The sequence below is a fragment of the Bos taurus genome, chromosome 2 (genome assembly GCF_002263795.3).
Source record: "Bos taurus isolate L1 Dominette 01449 registration number 42190680 breed Hereford chromosome 2, ARS-UCD2.0, whole genome shotgun sequence".
In the NCBI taxonomy this organism is placed as follows: domain Eukaryota; kingdom Metazoa; phylum Chordata; class Mammalia; order Artiodactyla; family Bovidae; genus Bos; species Bos taurus.
Genome location: NC_037329.1, coordinates 115,480,734 through 115,502,833, shown reverse-complemented (window position 1 = coordinate 115,502,833; position 22,100 = coordinate 115,480,734). Strand labels below are relative to the sequence as shown.

The window sequence follows — 22,100 nt, the reverse complement described above, 5'->3', positions numbered from 1 at the left end:
CAAGAACACTGGAGTGGATCGCCATTTCCTTCCCCAATGCATGAAAGTGAAAAGTGAAAGTGAAGTCGTTCAGTCATGTCTGACTCTTAGTGACACCATGGACTGCAGCCCACCAGGCTCCTCTGTCCAAGGGATTTTCCAGGCAAGAGTACTGGAGTGGGGTGCCATTGCCTTCTCCTCATTAATGCTAGTAAAGATATTTCATCAAAGGTTAACATCAAAAACATATTTGGATTTCAGGTTGTTTCCAAAAGAAAACTTTTTCTCAAAAGTTTCAAAGATTAGTTAAGAAACTTAACTTTTCATAAACAACGTTTCATAAACAGCAAAATCAGAGTAGGAAGTATTTCATACACTGATGACCAGTTTGGGCAGTATATGTACAGATTAAATGCCCTTAATGGTTAATCTATTTCTATCTACAGATGAACTGAATGATTAAATCATAAGACGACCATAGCTACACGAATTAGAAGAAAGAGTCTAGTAATTCTTTCTTTTCAAAGCTTTAAGCAGTCTTGCGAGTCTCTTTAAAAATAAACAAATCTAAGAACAAAAAAAGAATAAGCCCCGTGTTAGTGATAGGCCTGATGCTACCTGGGATGCCCGGCACTGGGGGTAATAACCATGACAGGAAACAGTGCTTTCAGAGCTGAGTTTCATCTCTGCCCACCCACCCAAAGTGGAGTGACTTTGGTTTTTTTTTTTTTGACACATGAATTCCTGTGAAAAATAAGTAAACATATTGCAAAGGCACTGAGATTATTCAAGCAAATGTTATAGTATTAGTGATTTAATAAAAATGCATGTTGATGACAAATTCATCCTAGTAATGTTACAAAATGGGAAAATCTCAGCTTTACCTTTTTCTTTTATACAAGTAAGGAAATTTTGAAGAATGTACTTATGTTTGTCATATTATTTCATTAGTAATAGCTCTCTCTCATGCCTATATGAACTTCTTACTATGCGAGTGTTGAATAAATAACACAAGCCAATGTTAGAACTCAAATTTAAATGAAAAGTGACTTGGCACAACTTTTATTATAATGTAAGTCCAAAGTAAAACACCTCTTTTTTCCACGGGTTTTCATAGGAATAGTGTTTCTCAAACTGCGAGGATAATCTCTTTGGTGAGGCTCCAGTTTACTATATTCCAAAAATATAGTAAAGGTAAAACAGTCAGAAAGGGAAGAAAAAATTTTCACTGAATCACAAATTTTGCACCATTTCTCTTGAAATTTTAAATACAGATAAAGGTTTAATTTCTTGCCACTAAGGTAATTTACTAGTTCTTAGAAGTATAATAAGAGAATCAGAATTAATAGAGAAATCACTGGTTGTCAGAATGGTTTCTGGTCCTTGAGAACTAAACTGGCTATTGAATCTCATACCACATGCCAAAGTGCCCCCTCCCCTTAAGAGGCCACTCATTCCCATCCCGTGCTGTATCACACACACAGAAAGAGTGGGTTTAATGATCTCAAAATATTATTCCAAAGCTTAATTTTAATATATGGAATTAAAAAAAAAAACTTAAATGACTCGTTATACTTAAGACTCCTTTTCGCCTTCTGAGTGAAAATAAACATGAAAAGATAGTGTGTTAAAATTTTTTAAAGATTGAAACCACTGAATCTGGTTGAACTGAATCCACAGAGAACTCATATGCCAATCAAAGCAAAATAAAGGAACTAGAAAGGATTTTTGGTATGAATTATTCCATTCTACTTTCACCATTATACTGCAAATCATACATAACTTCCTTAGTTGATCTAGCTTTTTTTTTTTTTAATAAAGTGTTGGATAACAGCTTGAGAAATCCTGAAACAGAGATACTTAAAAGCCAAACAGTAAGAGAATTAGGGCAGTACATGCCAATTACCTGGTGAAGTATTAGTGTCACATAAGCCTGCAAAATTAAAACAACTCCTAATTGTGAAAAGCAGAGCAGACAGATAAAATCTTACGTGTACTCCGGTGTAGAAATCGGTGCCTGGAACCTTGAAATTTTATTTCTTGGGGCAGAATCTGATCTGTGCCACCTTAAATAATAATTATGCTTCTTTTACATATTCAGCTTTTATAACACAAAGAAAAAAGCTAAATACGAATCTGCTGATCATTTTCATGTCAATAATAAGCCCTATTATCTCTTTGAAAGTAAGGGAGAGAACAAGGCCAGCACTCCTGCTCTTATACTCCTATGGACTTCTATTCCTAAATCCAAGGAATAAAATAAGGTGGAGGCAGGCAAACGTTCATGCACAATGACACATAATCAGATCACATCACAGAGAAAAGGCTGAAGTAGGTAAAGACAGGAAGAGTCCAATAATTACTTTGGTAGAGGTAAAATACAGCTGACCCATGTTAATAGTTTCTTCCTTACCGTATTACCAGCATTAAATACATAATTTGCTCATTATATAAAAATTTGAAAGTTTATCAAACGTAGATTCTTAAAGATGAATACAATTATAAATAATAAAATTAATAACAGCAGCAGAAGAAAGGGCAAGGTCACACTATCAACAAAAAGACGGTTAAGTATCTTACCATGGTAACATACATAACTACCAAAACAAAAAGTATGGTTAAGGAAGGTAAGCATTCTATTGCAAAAAACTGTATAGTTAAACATTCATGCTATTTTTACAACCAAAAAGTAAAACATGAGATTCTGTTTTATTAACCATCTAGAATAGCAGACCCCAACCTTTTTGGCACCAAAGATTGGCTTCATGGAACACTTTTTCCACAGACAGAGGGGCAGAGGCGGGATGTTTCAGGATGATGCAAGCACATCACATTTACTGTGCACTTTATTTCTGTTTGTGGCAATCTCAGGACATTCTGCCTGATGCTAGAGTTAGTGTTTGTGCTCCCATGAGAATCTAACGTCATCACTGATCTGACAGCAGGTGGAGCTCAGTCTGTAATGTGACTGACGGGGAGTGGCTGTAAATACAGAAGAAGCTTTGCAGGCTTGCTCACTTACTGCTGTGTGGCCTGGTTCCTAACAGGCCACGGACAAGTACTGGTTCGTGGCCTGGGAACTGGGGTAGAAAATGCCTTTCAAGGGACTTAAAGAAACAAATAATTCAAATATTAGCTAACTTTGTTCATCTTTTCTGAGGAACTTTCATCACTGGTAACTGCAAAAATATCTATGAACTAGTCATTTACTCTAACTCATGCTTCACAAGGCTGGTTTTTATATATTATAGAGCAGAGCAGTTTCCTTTCTTGTCAACTGAACTTAGCTATCAGTAATATATACCGTGCGAGGGAAAAAAGTGATGCTATAGTAAAATACTCCTATTTTTATTTCATTATGGGAAATTTCAAAGTAATCATGGACCTAAATAAAAAGCAATATCTTTATATAACAGGAAAGTTAATTAGAAACTTTTGGTGCCCTAAAAAGTATTACAAATAGAAAATAACAAAAGCTCTTAGGTTTATGTTTAATCATTCTGAGAGGGTTCTAAATATCAAGAAGCTACCTTCACCATAAATTAGGTAGTCTTTTCACCATTTGTGTAACATATTTTAACATAGTCTAGAAAAAGGAATTCCATGGATTGGCGATCACTGCTAGCCATGGACCTGCAGGAAAACATACAATTATCGCAAAAAATTTCATTATTAAAAATGGTTGAATCTTTCAGATAAGCCTTCCCTGAAGGAGACATATATTCTTTCAAACTTTCTATCTTCCTATATTATGCTTCAGAATAATTATAACTACTTTAGGAAGCATTTCAAGATTCTCCAAGAAATGAAAACAGTTACAGTTCTCCTTTGCACCTAATGCAAAAAAAGAGAGACTCAATCCCCATCAAAGTCCCTTCTGTGTCCCTATATTCTTTAGTCAAGCCCAAGTTAAAACTTCATATGGTTTAATACAAATGGCATAATTGTATTGTATGCTATTTTCCATGTAGATTTAAATGTCTTGCTTTTTATCTAGGTTTGCAAGCTGTAAGGGACATTATCACCTCCTGATTCTTTATTCGTTCCCAGAGAAATTAACGTGATGCCTGACATCAAATCAGGTTCATGATAAATGAGCGTATGAAAGTTGAAAATTTAATGAGAAAGAAACAGTAATTTATATAATTTAAATCACCAATGGCTTTGAAACTTAAAAAATTCTGACCAGTTTTTAAAGGGATATTTTATTTTAAAAACCAATCAATTTTAATAAAACAACAAAAATGACTTGTCCAATTTAAAACATCTAATGGTAGGGGTAGTTTTTAAGACCAGGGTATGATAATGTAACCAAATGAGAAAGAAAGGTTTACACAAATAGTCCTTTAAACAATGTACTTAAATTTTTAGAAAAAGAAAAGGGTCTAAGAATTCTGTGACTCAGTAGGAAGAGAGCTAAAAAAATAATCCTGGAAAGCAAAAAAAAAATGCCATTTGCTTATGCTATATTCTTTACCATGGCTCATTAGAAGCAGAGCGGCTAGTCCTTTTACAATCTAATCACAAATTAAGTAACCTGAAAATGAAGATGTTTCCTTAACAAAGTGTTTATGCTTTATTTTCTTTCCCCAAATTTAAGGTTATAAAGAGTACTACAAAAATATAAAACTGATGTAAATGTATTACATAATAAACTGCAAACACTATTACAAGTAAATGACTTTTTTCTTCAGGTTCTTAGGTATAAAACATAACACTTCATCCTTTTTTTCTTTCTAAATATTTGAGAGTAAGTAAATCATTTAGAAAAGGATGGGACAGGCAGTGTATAGAGACAACTATGAATGAGATACAATGCTTAGTGGTTCTACTCACATGGAGTCAGTTTTGACCAGCTGTCCATTTTGGCGAACAGCATTTTCACTCATAGAGCGTTCTCTTTTTAGCCTGCCAACTGCACGGATCTGTTAGGCACAAAGAAAGGGAAAGGAATGGAAAATATTCTTAGTAGTCTAGTAGTTGCTTAGCATCAAAAGGACCTTAATCTAAGGCTACTCACAAAATTAAAAAATAACACAACCATGAATTGCTACTCGGTGTGTGTATTATATGCAGGGCATGTTAAGGAAAAAACCTCTACTTACTATAATGCAGATAAACTGGGGAATGTTTATTTTCTTTATGAAAATAGTGACTTCTAGCTGCTTTTTTAAGTCTCAATCTTACCTGGTACAATTATTAATATTTTTATTTATTATAATTATGCAATATACTTACATTCAGTTCAGTTCAGTCCCATCTGACTCTTTGCGACCCCATGAACCACAGCACGCCAGGCCTCTCTGTCCATCACCAACCCCCAGAGTTTACCCAAACTCATGTCCATTGAGTCGGTGATGCCATCCAACCATCTCATCCTCTGTCATCCCCTTTTCCTCCTGCCCTCAATCTTTCCCAGCATCAATACTTGCATTACTTAACGAACAATTCACAACAGCTTTTAAAGGCACTTACACTATAGGAAATGGGATAGATTTGTAAATATTACAAATAAGGCTTCTGAGGTTAAAATAAATTCAGATTAGTTTAGATATTTGAATGGAGAAGGCAATGGCACCCCACTCCAGTATTCTTGCCTGGCAAATCCCATGGATGAAGGAGCCTGGTAGGCTGCAGTCCATGGGGTTGCTGGGAGTCGGACACGACTGAGCGACTTCACTTTCACTTTTCACTTTCATGCATTGGAGAAGGAAATGGCAACCCACTCCGGTGTTCTTGCCTGGAGAATCCCAGGGACGGGGGAGCCTGGTGAGCTGCCGTCTGTGGGTTCGCACAGAGTCGGACACGACTGAAGCGACTTAGCAGTAGCAATTTGAAAACTAAAAAAAATCTCACATGCTTAAATGTTTTAGTATTCTAGAAATAGTTACAATCTTCCACCTTACATGCTCTTCGTACAAAATGTTATTGGTCTCTTTCCATTAAATAGATGGAATTAAAGGATGAATCTATGTTTCCTTCCCTTGAAATTAGATGGGCTAGTGACTGCTACAGAGATGATAAATGTGACTTCTGAGGTTAAGTTAGAAACAACACTAAGGCTTCTGCTTTTTTCCCCTTTCATTGTTTGGAACAACAGCACCAAGACCCAAGCGGCCAGACAGAAAGGCTATGTGTGGTTATACCAGCCAGTAATCCTGGCTGAGGTCTACACAATAGCTAGTTATCAACTGACCTATGAGTGAGTAAGCCTTCGATGACTGCAGCCTCAAGCTGTTGAGTCATCCTGAGCCTTTGAGACTTCCTAGCCTAGGCCCAGATAATATACAACAGAAACAAGCTTTCCCCACTATGCTTGATGCAAACATCTCACCGACAAAATCCATGAAAAAAATAAGCAATTTCTATTTCAAGCCACTAACTTTAGGATGGTTTAATGGGCAGCAGGAGATAACTGGGGCTTCCCTGGTGGCTTAGACAGTAAAGAGTCTGCCTGGAATGCGGGAGCCCAGGTTCAATCCTTGGTTTGGGAAGATCCCCCTGGAGAAGAAAATGGCAACCTACTCCAGTATTTTGCCTGGAGAATTCCATCGACAGAGGAGCTTGGCAAGCTACAGTCCATGGGGGTCACAAAGAGTCGGACAGGACTGAGTGACTAATAGACACACACACACAGGAGATAACTGAAACAATGGTAATCACGAACTTTTCTGCTTAAAAAAAAATTTTTTTTTTTTTTTACTGGAAATACCTCTGGCAACTTAATGGTTTAAAAAAAAAATAGATTTTATTGTAAATGACAACTGGTATGTGAACCAACAGACTTGAAGATTAACATTCTCAAAAATGCAAACCCAGTATCTATTAATGCTCTTAAAAAAGACCTGGGAATAGATCACCAGGGTATAAGCACCATCAGAGCAGAAAACAATCCTGTATTTCATGCCAACAAAACTTAAAATCATACTAAGCGGCGCATAACTTCAAAGCGTGGTTTAAATTTGGTTATGATTATGAACCACTTACCCATCTGAACAAAAGAAAAAAAAAAACCAAACAGAAAAGGAGTTGGCTTGGAGCCTACTGCAAGAGTTCTTTACAGTTAAACCAAAAGTCAAAATTACTCGAAGGCATTTATATATAAAAACTAATCTTGGACAAATCAATGTCCATGAGGTCTTTGTTTACTGGTTCTGCAGATTTATTCAGATCTTATCTCTCCCTCAAGAATCTGCTCAGATGCCTTAATATTTTCCCCTATAATGGTCCGTTTTATTTCATATAATTTTTAAAAGTTACACTCTATTTATAGTTATTACAGAATGCCGCCTATATTCCATGTTGTACAACACATCCTGGTAGCCTGTCTTACACCCAATAGTTTGTACCCCCGACTCCCCAATTCTTAATGCCGACCCCTCCACTAATAACTGCTAGTTGGTTCTCCATATCTGTGTCTGCTTCTTTTCTGTTACGGTCACTCGCTTGTTGCGTGTTTCAGATTCCACGTATAAGTAATATCATATAGTATTTGTCCTTCTCTGACTTATTTCGTTTAGCGTAATATCCTTCAAGTCCATCCATGCTGTTGTAAATGGCAAAATTTCATGTTTTATGGTTGAGTAGTGTTCCACTGTATTTGTGTGTGTCTCTGTGTGTATCTCACGTTTTATTTATCCATTCATCTGTTGATAAGACACTTATTTCCATATTTTCTGCCAGAAGATGCTAACTTTCATAACAGTGATATTTGTACCTACTGATCTTTTAACATCAATTAGAACCATGTGCTAAACATACTATACATATTATTACACCGAATTCTCTCAATAATCTTATGTACTTGGCATTATTCTCTTCTTTATTTTAGAGATGAGCCTTGCTTTGGAACAGTTAAACAACTAGATGAAAGTTATGTGGTTAGTAAGCAGCAAAGTAGGCCCTCAAAATTAAGACATTCTCAGGCTCAGTTTTTCGCTTCAGTGCTATACACTTTGGACATTTATCACATTTGACTAAATATCATAATTATTGCAGGAGTAAACCCCACACAGGCTTAGAATCTAGGTCTACTGAGGGAAATCTTGGTAAAAAATTTTCTATCACTCATCCTTTATCATTCAGAAAAAAGGGAGTGATTTACAAAAACATAAGTGCCACTTATTTATTTTAAAATAAAATATTATTTTAATATAAAATAGTCATTCACGACAATGCTCAGCTTGTTTTCAGGCTGGTTATCCACACCAAGCAGTGTCTAAAACAGTGGGATCATGAAGCTAGGAAGGCAAATAAAACTAAATGAATATCAAAGGGAGGGTTTCTCTTCTGGCAGAATCCTCATTCCAAGACAGTACTATTCACAGCCGTAGAGGTCCTTCCCTCACTCAGACCACTGTGAAGGAAGTGTGTCTCACTGTCCTGTCTTACCCAAAAGCTTAAAAGATGTCTGTTAAATATAGTCCTGCTGCATTTACCTCAGTGCCTTTTCATCATGTGAAGATTCAAAGTCAGTACTTTTCATCAAGCAAATATGTGGAATGTCTAAACTGGCACCTGTATTATCTGAGTCACCTCAGCACAAACTTCCAGCCTAGGAAAAGGCTATACCTAGTACTGGGAAACTGCACTCCTGTAGATTATGTGCATGATTTACCCTCTTAGGAAGGACTATATAAAAGATGAAAGACAAAGGCAGTTTCATTACCAATAAAAACTTATCTTTGCATATTGTCTTTTATTAGAATCATGACAACATAAGAATTTAGGAATTTTAATGAAAAAATGGCAACTACAGAAATCACAGCAAAGGAGTTTTACAAGACTGGCCCTAAATCAACAGCAAAGGCAAAATCTGAACTTCGCTACTAACATCTTAGTAAGTCCATACACTGCCATACTGAGATCAAAAGGGCTAGTAACCTTACATAACACGGTAACTAACTCAGTAGAAACTTCGGAGCAAGCAAGAGAATAGGTAGTGTCAAGGGGATAAAAAGAGCTTTCGCCAACTGCCAGACAGCTCTTATAACAAAGTGATGCGTTAATTTTTTCCCATGCTAAAATTCCCCAAATTTTCTGTATTGCTTAAAGTGACTCCTACCCATAAAAGCTCTTCCTTCAAGACCCAATGAATGTTAATGCCTTCCACAAAATTGTCATTTTCCTGAAATATGATATTTAAATAAAAAAAAAAGCACAGTATCATATTTTGAGTATTTATAAACCAGAATTTATAGCAATCAATGGTTCATGCAGAAGGATATTATTACATATTGCTAATGACATGATTTATAGGCTCTTGATGCCTCTTTCTGGAGAAGGCAATGGCACCCCACTCTGGTACTCTTGCCTGGAAAAATCCCATGGATAGAGGAGCCTGGTAGGCTGCAGTCTATGGGGTCGCTAAGAGTCGGGCATGACTGAGCAACTTCACTTTCACTTTTCACTTTCGTGCATTGGAGAAGGAAATGGCAACCCACTCCAGTACTCTTGCCTGAAGAATTTCAGGGACAGAGTGGCCTAGTGGGCTGCCATCTATGGCGTTGCAGAGTCGGACACGACTGAAGTGATTCAGCAGCAGATGCCTCTTTCACTTTTGCTGTTGTCTATGTTATTTCAAATTCAGATACTGTTAAAACTCTAGTACTTACTTCTTCATTTTGAGGGGTTGGAGCAGGTCTTTCTAAATCCAGAAAATCTAGTGGTCTTTCACTCAGCGTAAGCACACGAGGTGGTGTTTTTAGAGCCAGAGGCTTAAAGGGAGTTGACTGTATAAGGTCAAGATCTGCTGGTCTTGAAAATGGAATGTCTTCATTATTTCCTGAGAGTAAAAACAATAAAGAGGAGGGAGGTTTTTAAAAAGATACTGGTTTTATTCAAATGTATTTGCCACTACACACCCACCAGGAATAGCTAAAATTAAAAAGGCTAACAATACAAAGTGCTGGCAAGGATGCGGAGCAAATGGAGCACTCATATGTCACTGATGGGAACATAGCAGGGTACAACCAATTTCAAAAATAGTTTGACAGCTGTTCATAATATAATGTGATCTAGCAACTCATTCCTAAGAGATATGAAAACACGTGTCTTCATAGCAGCTTTATTCTTAATAGCACTAAAAAAGGAACAACTCAAATGTTCACCAACAAGTGAATATATAAACATATAAACTAATTGTGGTATATCCACAGTATTAGAAATAAAATGGAAGAACAATCAATATAAGCAATAATATTGAAGACTCTCAAAAACCTAACACTAAGCAAAAGAAGCCAGACCCAAGAGTATATAATATAGTGTTATCATTCTATTCATACAAAATTCTGGGAAAGATAAATCTGATCTCTGGTTATAAAAAGGAGATCATGGTTGCCAGAAATTGAGGGGTAAGAACTGAATAAAAAACTGTTCAGGGTGGGATAATGAAATGTTCTATATCTGGACTGTGGTAGAGTTACATAGGAGTATACTTTTGTCAAAAATCATCAGGCTATCCACTTTAAAATTACACACATTTTATGTACGTAAATAATACTTCAATAATTATTTGAACTATTAACAAATACTATTTGAAATTTCAGACTATGGTAATTAATAAACTTTTTGAAGAAAATGTAAAGTTGCATTTCTCAACCCCTTTCCTGTGTGCTCAGTCGCTTAGTTGTATCCAACTCTTTGCAACTCCATGGACTACAGCCCATCAGGGTCCTCTGTCCACGGAATTTTCCAGGCAACAATACTGGAGTGGGCCCCAATCCTTTTTCTAAATATTTTGAAAAGTTCCAAAAGTTTTCATAAAAACATGTAATATAAAGGTTTATCAGACAACTTTATAAACAAATATAAAATACCTGCTACCACAATTCTCTCTGGAACTTGCATAATCACACTAGCGTTTGAAACTCCTTCTTGAAATCCTTGTTCCAGGTCAGCATTTGGTGGCGCTACCTTTAATTTTTCTGGGACCCTCATTCGCTGACTAATACCTTCGGTGTATTCCATTTCATACTGAATTCGACTAATTTCCGCCATCTCAGCAGCAGTGGGAGAAGGAAAGGCCGCCCCACTCACTCTGCGGGCAAAAAATTTACAGACGGGGTGAGTGAGTGCTAAAATGCTCGTCTTCTCTATGCAGTGAAGTTAGAAGACAATACCTTTAGAAAGAGCACAAGAAGACTTCTCGTTTGTGAGTACTGAACACATACAAAGGAAAAATGCAAGACTGAAGAAAACGCTTTTCTCAACATAATACCTTCCCACTTAGTTGAAGTTGCACCTTGAGTTTATTACTTAGGAGCAGATTTTTAAAATTTGTGTATAACTACAACATGAATATGCACACAGATACACTCTCCTCCTCCTCACTGCATAAACAGATAGGCATGCTGCTTATAACTAAAAACCGCCGAAAATAAAACTCAAATAGAAATTTCCTAGTGAATTATTTGAAGGGAAGCTGCTAGGACTTTATAAAAATGAAATTAGAAACTGCTATCATGCATGGAAAAAATAAAACTTTTTAATGATGAAAATCAGATTCAGAAGGTAAATAATGTTAATTCTCAATTTACTAAAAAAGAAGCAACCCCCCTGAGTTTCACAAAATACAAATTAAAACGTCTCTTACTGAATGTATACCTGATGACTGAGATGAAATTTCGAAAATCAAATAAAGAATATACATTAATAAAGCCTTAATGTATGCATTCATTTTGAGGGACCATAGTGTGAAAGGTTCACACTATTCATCATTTGTACTGAATACATTTGCATGTATATTTAAAAAAACATGACATGCCTTCAAAGGGAAAGGCAAAACATATGCACTGCAAAATCTTCTAAATTAGAGAAGCATCCATGCTCCAAGGAAAAGCAGCAGAAAGGAAGTTGCCCGAGATAAAAAAAATATTGATCACGATGTAAAAGATGATTAGCCTGTGGGCAATCAGCTTTAAAGCCACTATGTCTCAAGCCTATAATACCAGCTCAACTGAATAAAATGTCACTGACCTTCCTAGTGATGTGTCATTGCTTGTTCTTTTACTCATTTTTAATACAGTAAATACACGTCTATAAAAGCTATTAAAATACTGCTACCCTGGAGTTGTTTACTTTACACAACAATTCCCCTACAGATCTGAACTTTTTTGGAGGTGTACATAACAACACGGACACTGCTTTTCCAGCTGTAAAAAAGAAAGAATAAAAATCAGTATTTCAACAATTCATTTCATATGAAAACTACGAATCAAAGTAAATATCTACTTAAAATTATTTTTGGATTTCAACCAAAACCAATGTTCAAATCTCTCATAAAAAGAGTTCTTTACCTCAAAAATCACAAGGGCCATTTTAAGCATACTCACTATACTATGATTTTGCAAACAGGGTCAAGAAAAGTTAAACAAACATATATACAAATGTGAAGTCAGATTAGAAGAAAACATTTTGTCACAAAATTCCTCTTAAGTATTATATTCTGAAGGGGGGGATCCTTTTCTTTTTTAGACTGAGTACAAATGAAGAAATCACAAAGATAATGTAAAAGGCAGAAAAATGTATTTGCAGTAACTTAATATTTGATGTATAAGTAATGATTTCTTTAAAAGCAAATAACTTTGAAAACTAAATTACACTAAGTTTTCAGTGAAAGATATTATACTTAAGTCAAGGTAAATAAAAATTAAAGACAATAAAAAAATCAAGGAGTATAAATTTAAGTCACAGTGGGGACATTTCCTAAACTCCATGTCAGAGACATATCACACATCTCAAACTCCACGTCACTGACATGCTTTGGAGAGATCTTAGAGGCTGGTTAAGGGGCTACACCCTGACAATTGGTTAATTATGACTGCTAACTTGCACCTTTTATTCTTTACCAAAACGTGTGAATTTTAAGGATCTGGCATGCAGATGGTTTAAAGACTAACACAACAGACCCAAAAGAGATAATTTTTACTCACAAATGTGTACCAATTACTGCTTGCTGTTTGGCATTATCTGCTTCTGTGCTTCATATTAAATCCATTAACTTGCCTCAGTATGCACGTGCTGGATTTAGAGCCACTTTTGTCCCTGGGGGAGAAAAAACAGGAGCTGACTGAAAAACTAGATGATACTGACATCAGAGATTCATTGCTGGAAATCCTCTGCATGATGAAAGCCACTAAAGATGCATAGCCTTACATTAAAAAAACCACTAAAATAAATAAAGAAAAAATGAACAAACTTACCACCAATTTTAGGCCTGGAGACAGAACCCTACAACCATTCACTAGTTAATACAAGATAAAAGACTACTGTTTCTGATTTGAATTAGAAAAACTTAGCTGACAAAATATACATATGTTTAACAGAATCTTAATACTTAGGTGTATATGTAAGTGTATATATACACACACAAATTAAGGAGAAACAAATGCACTGGCGAAATTTTCATCCAGCTACTTTCATTCAGTATTTAATTTCATTCATAACTTTAATTCAGTATTTAATTTGAACCAGTAACACATGCACACGGTACAAAGTACACAAGAACATACAGAACAATAAAGTGTCCCACTGATCCCATGCTATATAACAACTCAGGTCCCCAGAGGTAACCTCTTATCAATTTCTGTGCATCATTCTAAATAAGAAATGAGATAGCCTTCTTATACTTACATGTACCTGAAGCACAGTAAAAGCTTGTATTTGGAAATAACACTGAAAGAGACACTTCAAAAGGAGTACAGCCTTAAGACATTATGAACTGAAATTTTATAATAATAAACAAGGGATGCAAATTGCTAGAACAGTATCTCCCCAAAATGTGCTGTTCTCTTCACTCCATTCACTACATTTCAGCCTTCATATTAACTTTCCACTACTACATAACATGGGTCTCAACATTTCATTCTACAGCAACATCTTTGTTTACAAGACTTTCTGAGTTTGTAAAGTATCATGGATTTAAATCACCAAAGATGGACACTGAAAAGACAACTTCTAGAAAAAGCCAAATTCTCCTGTAGCCAATCTTAGCTACTTACAAGGTAGATTAAACTTTCCTACTAAGATTTAACATTGTACTGTTTTAATTACTGGCTTTTCTGCTTAAGCAAATTTGATCAAAATCTCATTTTTTCCCCTCTCTCTCTCTCTCATTAGACTATGACATTTTTGGTAGTATCTTTTGGCAAAAAAGAAAATAAACTTCTCATCTGGAGTTAAGACATTAACTCCAGTTTTGTCACTTACAATCTACTAGGTACATGAGTCTCTGTGATATAACTAAAGAGACAAAATCCTTTAATGTACACATACAAAAACAGGTAAAACGTAACTCTTAAAAAAAACCCTCACCCGCAAACCACCTAGAATCAAGTCACATCCAGTATCCTGTGACAGAAAGTGTCCCCAACTTGGGCACATAATGAATCAAGCTTTATGTTCTCATTTTCTGTATTAGAATGCTGGGATCGAAAGACACAGCCCAGGAAGTCACAGAAAGAACTTGGGTCAAATTGATTGTGGTTAGAAAGATTTCTATAATTCCCCAAATACCAAAAAAAAAAAAAAAAAAAAGCCAGGTTGTTTGTCACTTATTGTGTGGACCTAGTTCAAGGCTTTTATACTGATCACCCTATTTCAGTTCTCTTTTCAAGCAACTATACTTAAAAAGAATACGTCTGCAATGTGGGAGACCTGGGTTCGATTCCTGGGTTGGGAAGATCCCCTGGCGAAGGGAAAGGCTACCCACTCCAGTATTCTGGCCTGGACAATTCCATGGACTGTATAGTCCATGGGGTCGCAAAGAATTGGACATGACTGACTTTCACATTTAAATAATGGGTGTATAAGAAAATCACAGCGTAGTAACCCAGGATTCATTTTTATTTTTAAAGAAAAGTCACTGAAAAGTTGGAAAAATACGAGTTAACGAATTTTAAAATAAGGCTATCAATCCACAGGAAACAAGTTTCAACACCAAAAGGAAGACAGTAACCACTAAACTTTGTAATCATAAAATGCGGTAGCCCTATCAGACAGGAAGGGATAGAAAACACAATTTCCTTTGGGAAAAAAAACTAAAGAGCAAAACCAACTCACAAGTGCTTGCAACCAAAAAGAAAAAGATAGCAGGTCCTACACACAATTTAATTACACGGGCAGAGACTCCAAGGTACAACAAAATCGTTCTAATTCTCTCCGAATCTATTTTCCTAAGGGTTTTTCCTTTGGGATCTCATTAGGTGATGTAATCAACACCGAAAGAAATGTTTTTTCCATCTAGGGAGAGAAAACACTTAAGATCCTTCAGTTAAAGTCCCTCTCTGGGGTGAGAGGCCTGTATACAACTGGTTCTACATTTGAAACAAAGGCGCTAAGGCTTTTTATCTTCTGCAACTAAAAGACGCCACCACTTTTGAAAGGGTTCTCGTCCCTCGAGAATGCCCCTAGTAAGAGGCAGCCCGTGGTTTTCTTCTACCGCAGAAGGGGAACTCGTCCTGCAGACGAAGAAGGTCACACGCTGACATAAGGGGAATCCGAGCTTTCTCCAGTTTCCAGCTCCTGGAAGGAAACCCTGGAGCATCTCCCGACATCCACACCTGCAGCAAGGATGCTTCCTGATCGGCGCGACCAGGGGCCTCTTCTCCAACACGTCCCGCCTCCCCACACACACAAAGTAAAAGAAAAACAAACCAAAAACGACTTTCAAAGAGACAGGTGTCGGGTTCAAGGTCATACGGGAAGGTACCAGGACCTTGGCTGGGAACATGACAGGAGACTACCACTCAAGCCTCGCTTGAAGCTCAGGTCGCCCTTAGGGTTTCCCACGCCAGAAACTATCTTCTACGTGGAAAACTCAATTTTTCGACCTAACGAAGGCACAGAACTAAAGCGGGCAAGGTTAGCCCCAGAACGATTGCAGCAGGGTGCGCTGCTCTCCCGTGCTTTCCTCAGACACTAAAGGGGGGAGCAACGCCCCGAGAAGGAGGAAAGGTCAGGGTTGAAGCGGGGAGGCCCCTGGGGAAGGCCAAGACCGCACCATGGACCGGCCCAGCCGGTCGCTCCATAGCCGGAGGATACCGGCCACAGCGCTAGGCCCCGCATCCGGCTCGGGCCGCGGATCCCGGGTCGGGAAGACGTCAGCACTCACCCCTGGGCCCGCTGGAGGGTCCCCGGCGAGGGCCGCCGCCCGCCGGCTCCCGGGGTGCTCGGGTGGGCGGTCTCAGAGGCCGTTGGCCGAGCGCACGGAGGCGCCCGGGCAAATCACCGGCCGGAGACGCCCGCAGCGGGCGGGGAGAGAAAAAGAGACGCGAGAACGCCCGGGACTGGTCCCTTCCGGGAGCTGTAGTTGAGACAGGTTCGTGGTCATGTGACGCGAGGAAGAGCGGACGTAAGACCCACGTAGAGGAGCGCGGCTGTACGACGGCGGTTCCGCGACATCTTTGTTGTGGGCAAAGTGCGGCCCACCGCATCTCGTGTTTAAAAGGTAAACCTTCGGTAGCTAGTTAAATAATTAGTTTTCAGGACTGTCCGCATCAAAATCAGAACTGGTGTGAGGCCTAATAATCTGCATATTTCGCCCGCTCTGCAAGTGGTTCTTAAACACTATACTCCAATTTTGACGATTTTTCAAGCCCTCTGTGTCTTCCTTAACAGTGATCCCTACCCTGACCTGCTTTACTAACCCTTAAAGGTAAGGATCTCGGAAAAGAAGTTAGGTTTCACAGTAGTTAGAAACCCTGTTTAGTTTCCAAGAACTGTTTGCTGTCTAACCATTTAAAGTGAAAGTGAAGTCGCTCAGTCGTGTCCGACTCTTTGGGACCCCATGGATTGTGTAGCCCGCCAGGCTCCTCCATCCATGGGATTTTTCAGGCAAGAATACTGGAGTGGGCTGCCGTTTCCTTCTCCAGGGGATCTTCCCCACCCAGGAATCCAACGGGGTCTCCTGCACTGCAGGCAGACAACCACATAACCACTAACTTTCTAGGAGAAAGTCAATACCTTGTTAGTCAACACTGGGCGGACTGAAGCCAATTCAAGGAATACATTTGTATTCTTCGATGTTAACAGCTAAAGACATACGCATGAGTATGTACTTCTCTAGAACCTAAAGATACTCTAGAGATGTTCAGTCCAGTTCAGTCACTCAGTTGTGTCCGACTCTTTTCGACCCCATGGACTGCAGCATGCCAGCCTTCCCTGTCTATCACCAACTCCCAGAGTTTGCTCAAACTCATGTCCATCAAGTTGGTGATGCCATCCAACCATCTCATCCTCTGTGGTTCCCTTGTCTTCCTGCCTTCAATCTTTCCAGCATCAGGGTCTTTTCAAATGAGTCAGTTCCTCATATCAGGTGGCCCAAGTATTGGAGTTTCAGCTTCACCATCCATTCATATATTCATTCCAATGAATATTCAGGACTGATTTTCTTTAGGATGGACTGGTTGGCTCTCCTTGCAGTCCAAGGGACTCGCAAGAGTCTTCCCCAACATCACAGTTCAAAAGCATCAATTCTTCGGAGCTCAGCTTTCTTTATGAGAGATGTCCAACTCTCACATCCATACATGACTACTGGGAAAACCATAGCTTTGACTAGACAGACCTTCATTGGCAAAGTAATGTCTCTGCTTTTTAATATGCTGTCCAGGTTGTTCATAGCTTTTCTTCCAAGGAGCAAGCGTTTTTTAATTTCATGACTGCAGTCACCATCGGCAGTGATTTTGAAGCCCCCCAAGATAAAGTCTGCTACTGTTTCTACTGTTTCCCCATCTATTTGTCATGAAGTGATGGGACGGGATGCCATGATCTTAGTTTTCTGAATGTTGAATGTTGGTAACATCTAGAGATGTTACCATTCTTTAAAACAACTTAGGAAGTCCTCTGAGAATTTCCTTCTTGGGCCCATTTTTAATACTGACAAATCATCCTTTAAGTGCAGATGATCTTAGGAATGATCATCTATTCCAGGCCAACCTTTTGGGGGAATTTAGAGGCCAAGCTAAATAAGCTATGACCAAAACCTTTAGAAATGAGGGTCTTGCTGCTCCACTACTATCTTTCTACTTTTTAGTACTTACAATTTGGTTCATACTCCTGTCCATTCCCCACTAAGGAAACTGAAATAAGTTTCAAATGAAGATTGTGATTCTGAAATATTGAATCTTCCATGTTACCATCTGTATGATCATTCTACTCTTTGACTCAAAGTCTTCAGTGGGTCTCTAATACCAACCAATGATGTACAAGTTCTCCATGGTGTTCTAAACTCTAATATGGCCCTCACCTCCTGCCATGCCACTCCATTTACTACAAGTGTGAATGATATATATCTATATGGTCTTGATCATTGATTGTTCTCTGAGATTAGTTCATGCTTTTCTAACTATTGATACTTACCTTTATCTATTTCTGCCACCTATAATGCCATCCTGCCTCTGATCAACTTCTGTTTCTTGAAATTCTAACTAACCTTGAAAGACCACCTAAAAAATCCACTTTTGTGATTTTATGAGGCCTCCAACTTATGAACCATTGTCTATTGACTCTTACAGTATTTGTCACATTCTGTTGCATATTATAATTATCTATGTATTTGCTTTATTTTATCGTACCAGATGATAAGTTCCATGTTTGAGACCAAGGTCTATATCTTACTCATCTCACTGCTTTCATGGAGCAACCATATTGAGCATGTTGTAGGTCTTGGGTATAAAGTAATGAGATGTATTTCCTTATTTGACCGATAAATTGCAGTTAAGGATAATTCCAAAGCAATAGTTCTAAAAAGGTTTTGAGCAGTGTTATCATTTTTAGAAACACCTCAAAGTCTCCAAAAACCTAGAGAGGGTAGTATTTCTCTGAATGGTTAAATTGAGCCTGGTCTGAGGAGGCCTTGCAAATAGCTGAGAAAAGAAGAGAAGCAAAAGGCAAAGGAGAAAAGGAAAGATATGCCCATCTGAACGCGGAGTTCCAAAGAATAGTGAGGAAATAAGAAAGCCTTCCTAAGTGAACATGCAAAGAAATAGGGGGAAACAATAGAATGGGAAAGACTAGAGATCTCTTCAAGAAAATTAGAGATATCAAGGGATATTTCATGCAAAGATGGGCACAATAAAGGACAGAAACAGTATGGACCTAACAGAAGCAGAAGAGATTAAGAAGAGGTGGCAAGAATACACAGAAGAACTATACAGAAAAGATCTTAATGACCTGAATATCCACAATGGTGTGATTAGTCACCTAGAGTCAGACGTCCTGGAGTGCAAAGTCAAATGGGCCTTAAGAAGCACCACTATGAACAAAGCCAGTGGAGGTGATGGAATTCCAGCTAAGCTATTTCAAATCCTAAAAGATGATACTGTGAAAGTGCTGCACTCAGTATGCCAGCAAATTTGGAAAACTCAGCAGTGGCCACAGGATTGGAAAAGGTCAGTTTTCATTCAAGTCCCAAAGAAAGGTAATGCCAAAGAATGTTCAAACTACCACACAGTTGCACTCATTTCACGTGCTAGCAAGGTAATGCTCAAAATCCTTCAAGCTAGGCTTCAATAGTCTGTGAACCGAGAACTTCCAGAGGTACAAGCTAGATTTAGAAAAGGCAGGAGTCAGAGATCAGATTGCCAACATCTGTCGGATCATAGAAAAAGCAAGAGAATTCCAGAAAAACATCTACTAATGCCTCATTGACTACACTAAAGCCTTCGACTGTGTGGATCACAACAACCTGGAAAATTCTTTAAGAGATGGGAATACCAGACCACCTTACCTGCCTCCTGAGAAATCTGTATGCAGGTCAAGAAGCAACTGTTAGAACTGGACAGGGAACAACAGACTGGTTCCAAATTGGGAAAGGAATACATCAAGGCTGTATATTGTCACCCTGCTTATTTAACTTACATGCAGAGTACATCATGTGAAATACCAGGCTGGCTGAAGCACAAGCTGGAATCAAGATTAATGGGAGAAATATCAATAACCTCAGATATGCAGATGACACAACCCTTAACAGCAGAAAGTGAAGATGAACTAAAGCACCTCTTGATGAAAGTGAAAGAGGAGAGTGAAAAAAAAAACTGGCTTAAAACTCAACATTCAAAAAATGAAGATCATGGCATCAGGTTCCATCACTTCATGGCAGATAGATGGGGAAACAATGGAAACAGTGAGAGAATTTTTTTTCCCTTGGGCTCCAAAATCACTGCAGATGGTGACTGTGGCCATGAAATTAAGAAACGCTTGCTCCTTGGAAGAAAAGCTGTGACAAACCTAGACAGCATATTAAAAAGCAGAAACATCAGTTGGCCAACAAAGGTCCATGTAGTCAAAGTTATGGTTTTTCCAGTAGTCATGTATGGATGTGAGAGTTGGACTATAAAGAAAACTGAGTGCTAAAGAATGATGCTTTTGAACTGTGGTGCTGGAGAAGACTCTTGAGAGTCCCTTGGACAGCAAGGAGATCAAACCCATCAATCCTAAAGGAAATCAACCCTACTATTCATTGAAAGAACTGATGCTGAAGCTGAAGCTCCAATACTTTGGCCACCTGATGCAGAGAGTCGACTCATTGGAAAAGATCCTGATGCTGGCAAAGATTCAAGGCAGGAGAAGGGGACAACAGAAGAGGTGGTTGGATGGCATCACTGACTCAATGGACATGAGTGTGAGCAAACTCCAGGAGATGGTGAAGGACAGGGAAGGCTGGCGTGCTGCAGTCCTTGGGGTCGCAAAGAGTCAGACGAGACTGACTGAACGATGTCGATGATGATTCAAAGTCAGTTGCTTTGCGTTCTGTGTTTGGTTGTCTTTTAGTTTCCAGTAAGCAGAGCTGGGGTAAGACTGAGGTGAACTAGCCACACTAAGTGCTGTGCAAGTGCCCTGTCAACAAGTTACAAGGAATCCCTTAGAGACTGATGAAGGCTTTTCTTTCTATAGGACTTTTATTTCTATAGGACTTTTCTTTCTTATAAACAGGCTTATAAGTAGAGACAATGAACTCAACACAGCATTCATTCTTCTGCTTGTAAAAATAAGTTCATTAAAATGCATTAGTATACTTTTTGATCAAAATGTTTTCTAATTAATTTTTTGGTCCAATTATGAAACTGTTTCTAAATATTTGGGCAACAATTTTCTTGGTTTTCTTAGAATTATTGCCCAGTATCACCATTCATTCTGTGTTTTCATATGATGATATCTTTATTGTCATTTGACACACCCCAAAAGTTCCTTAACCATGAGAGTTCAGATTTTTGTCTATTAAAGGCATTCATCTTTACCAGTTCTCTACCTTTGAAATTTTATGAATATTTTTCCTTGAATAGGGTGCATTATAAATGGGAAACATCAAAATATAAGATCCATAACTTCTGTAATTTATACCTTTTCCTCTTGATTTATGAAAACTCCTTAAATACCTCAATAGGAAATGCATAAAGATATGATTAGGCCTTTCACAGGAAAAAAAAACTCACATATTAATTAAAATATATTAAATAAAAACCCCAATACTAATTTAAAGTGGTAAATGTTCAGCCTTGCTGATAATGAGCAAAATGTAAATTGAGACTGGCAAAACTGTGAAAGAACAGCAATGTCCAATATTGGTAAAAGCATAAGGAGATAAAAGTTTTCATAACATTGCATTGATGCAACTAGAAATTCTAGCAGTGTTTCTGGAGAACATGTGTGTATGTGTGTATATATATATATATATATATAATCTCAAAGGCCTAAGATTGCAACTCCTTTGATTTTTGCAGTTTTCCTCCTAGAGATTTATCCTGAGGAAACAATTGGACAAATATGAAATAAAATGTTCATAATACATCCATAATAAAACTAAATGTCATCCTATTCATTGATTTATGTAGAAAAATCCATATAAATACTGATTAGTTCTTACCTATTGATTTGAAAATATGTCAACAAGAAAAAAGTCTGAGATGATAATATCTTAATTTTCTTGGATGGGGGTGAGGGGTTAGATCATGGCAATTTTTATATAGTCTTCATAATTACTGTTATTTTTTACAGTGAACATATACTATTTTTACAATCCCCCAAAATTAATTTGTTTATATTTTGAAAAAAATAAGATCAGATATAAATTTTTCAATTTTATTCTTAGACAATACAACAACAAAATATTTAAGGTGTAATTA

The 22,100-nt window shown here is 37.8% G+C and overlaps 1 protein-coding gene across 12 annotated transcripts in view; it reads right to left on the bottom strand.

Annotated features, from left to right (window-relative positions):
* Window positions 1–16,302, bottom strand: part of MFF (mitochondrial fission factor) — a 28,970-nt gene extending 12,668 nt beyond the window's left edge. For 4 of the 12 annotated variants that reach the window (NM_001428907.1, NM_001428908.1, NM_001428910.1 and 1 more), the window contains exons 1-6: window positions 16,091–16,302; window positions 12,912–13,023; window positions 11,956–12,131; window positions 10,797–11,017; window positions 9,594–9,763; window positions 4,816–4,904 (exon numbers count right to left, since the gene is read on the bottom strand). In NM_001428907.1, coding sequence (NP_001415836.1) covers window positions 4,816–4,904; window positions 9,594–9,763; window positions 10,797–11,017; window positions 11,956–11,993 — 518 coding nt within the window. In that variant the 5' untranslated portion in view covers window positions 11,994–12,131; window positions 12,912–13,023; window positions 16,091–16,302. Of the gene's footprint in view, window positions 1–1,071; window positions 1,150–1,970; window positions 2,046–4,815; window positions 4,905–9,593; window positions 9,764–10,796; window positions 11,018–11,955; window positions 12,132–12,911; window positions 13,024–16,090 lie in introns of all 12 variants that reach the window. The other 8 variants (NM_001428903.1, NM_001428904.1, XM_005202903.4 and 5 more) reach the window with 5 other exon arrangements.
* Window positions 16,303–22,100: the final 5,798 nt, after the last annotated feature.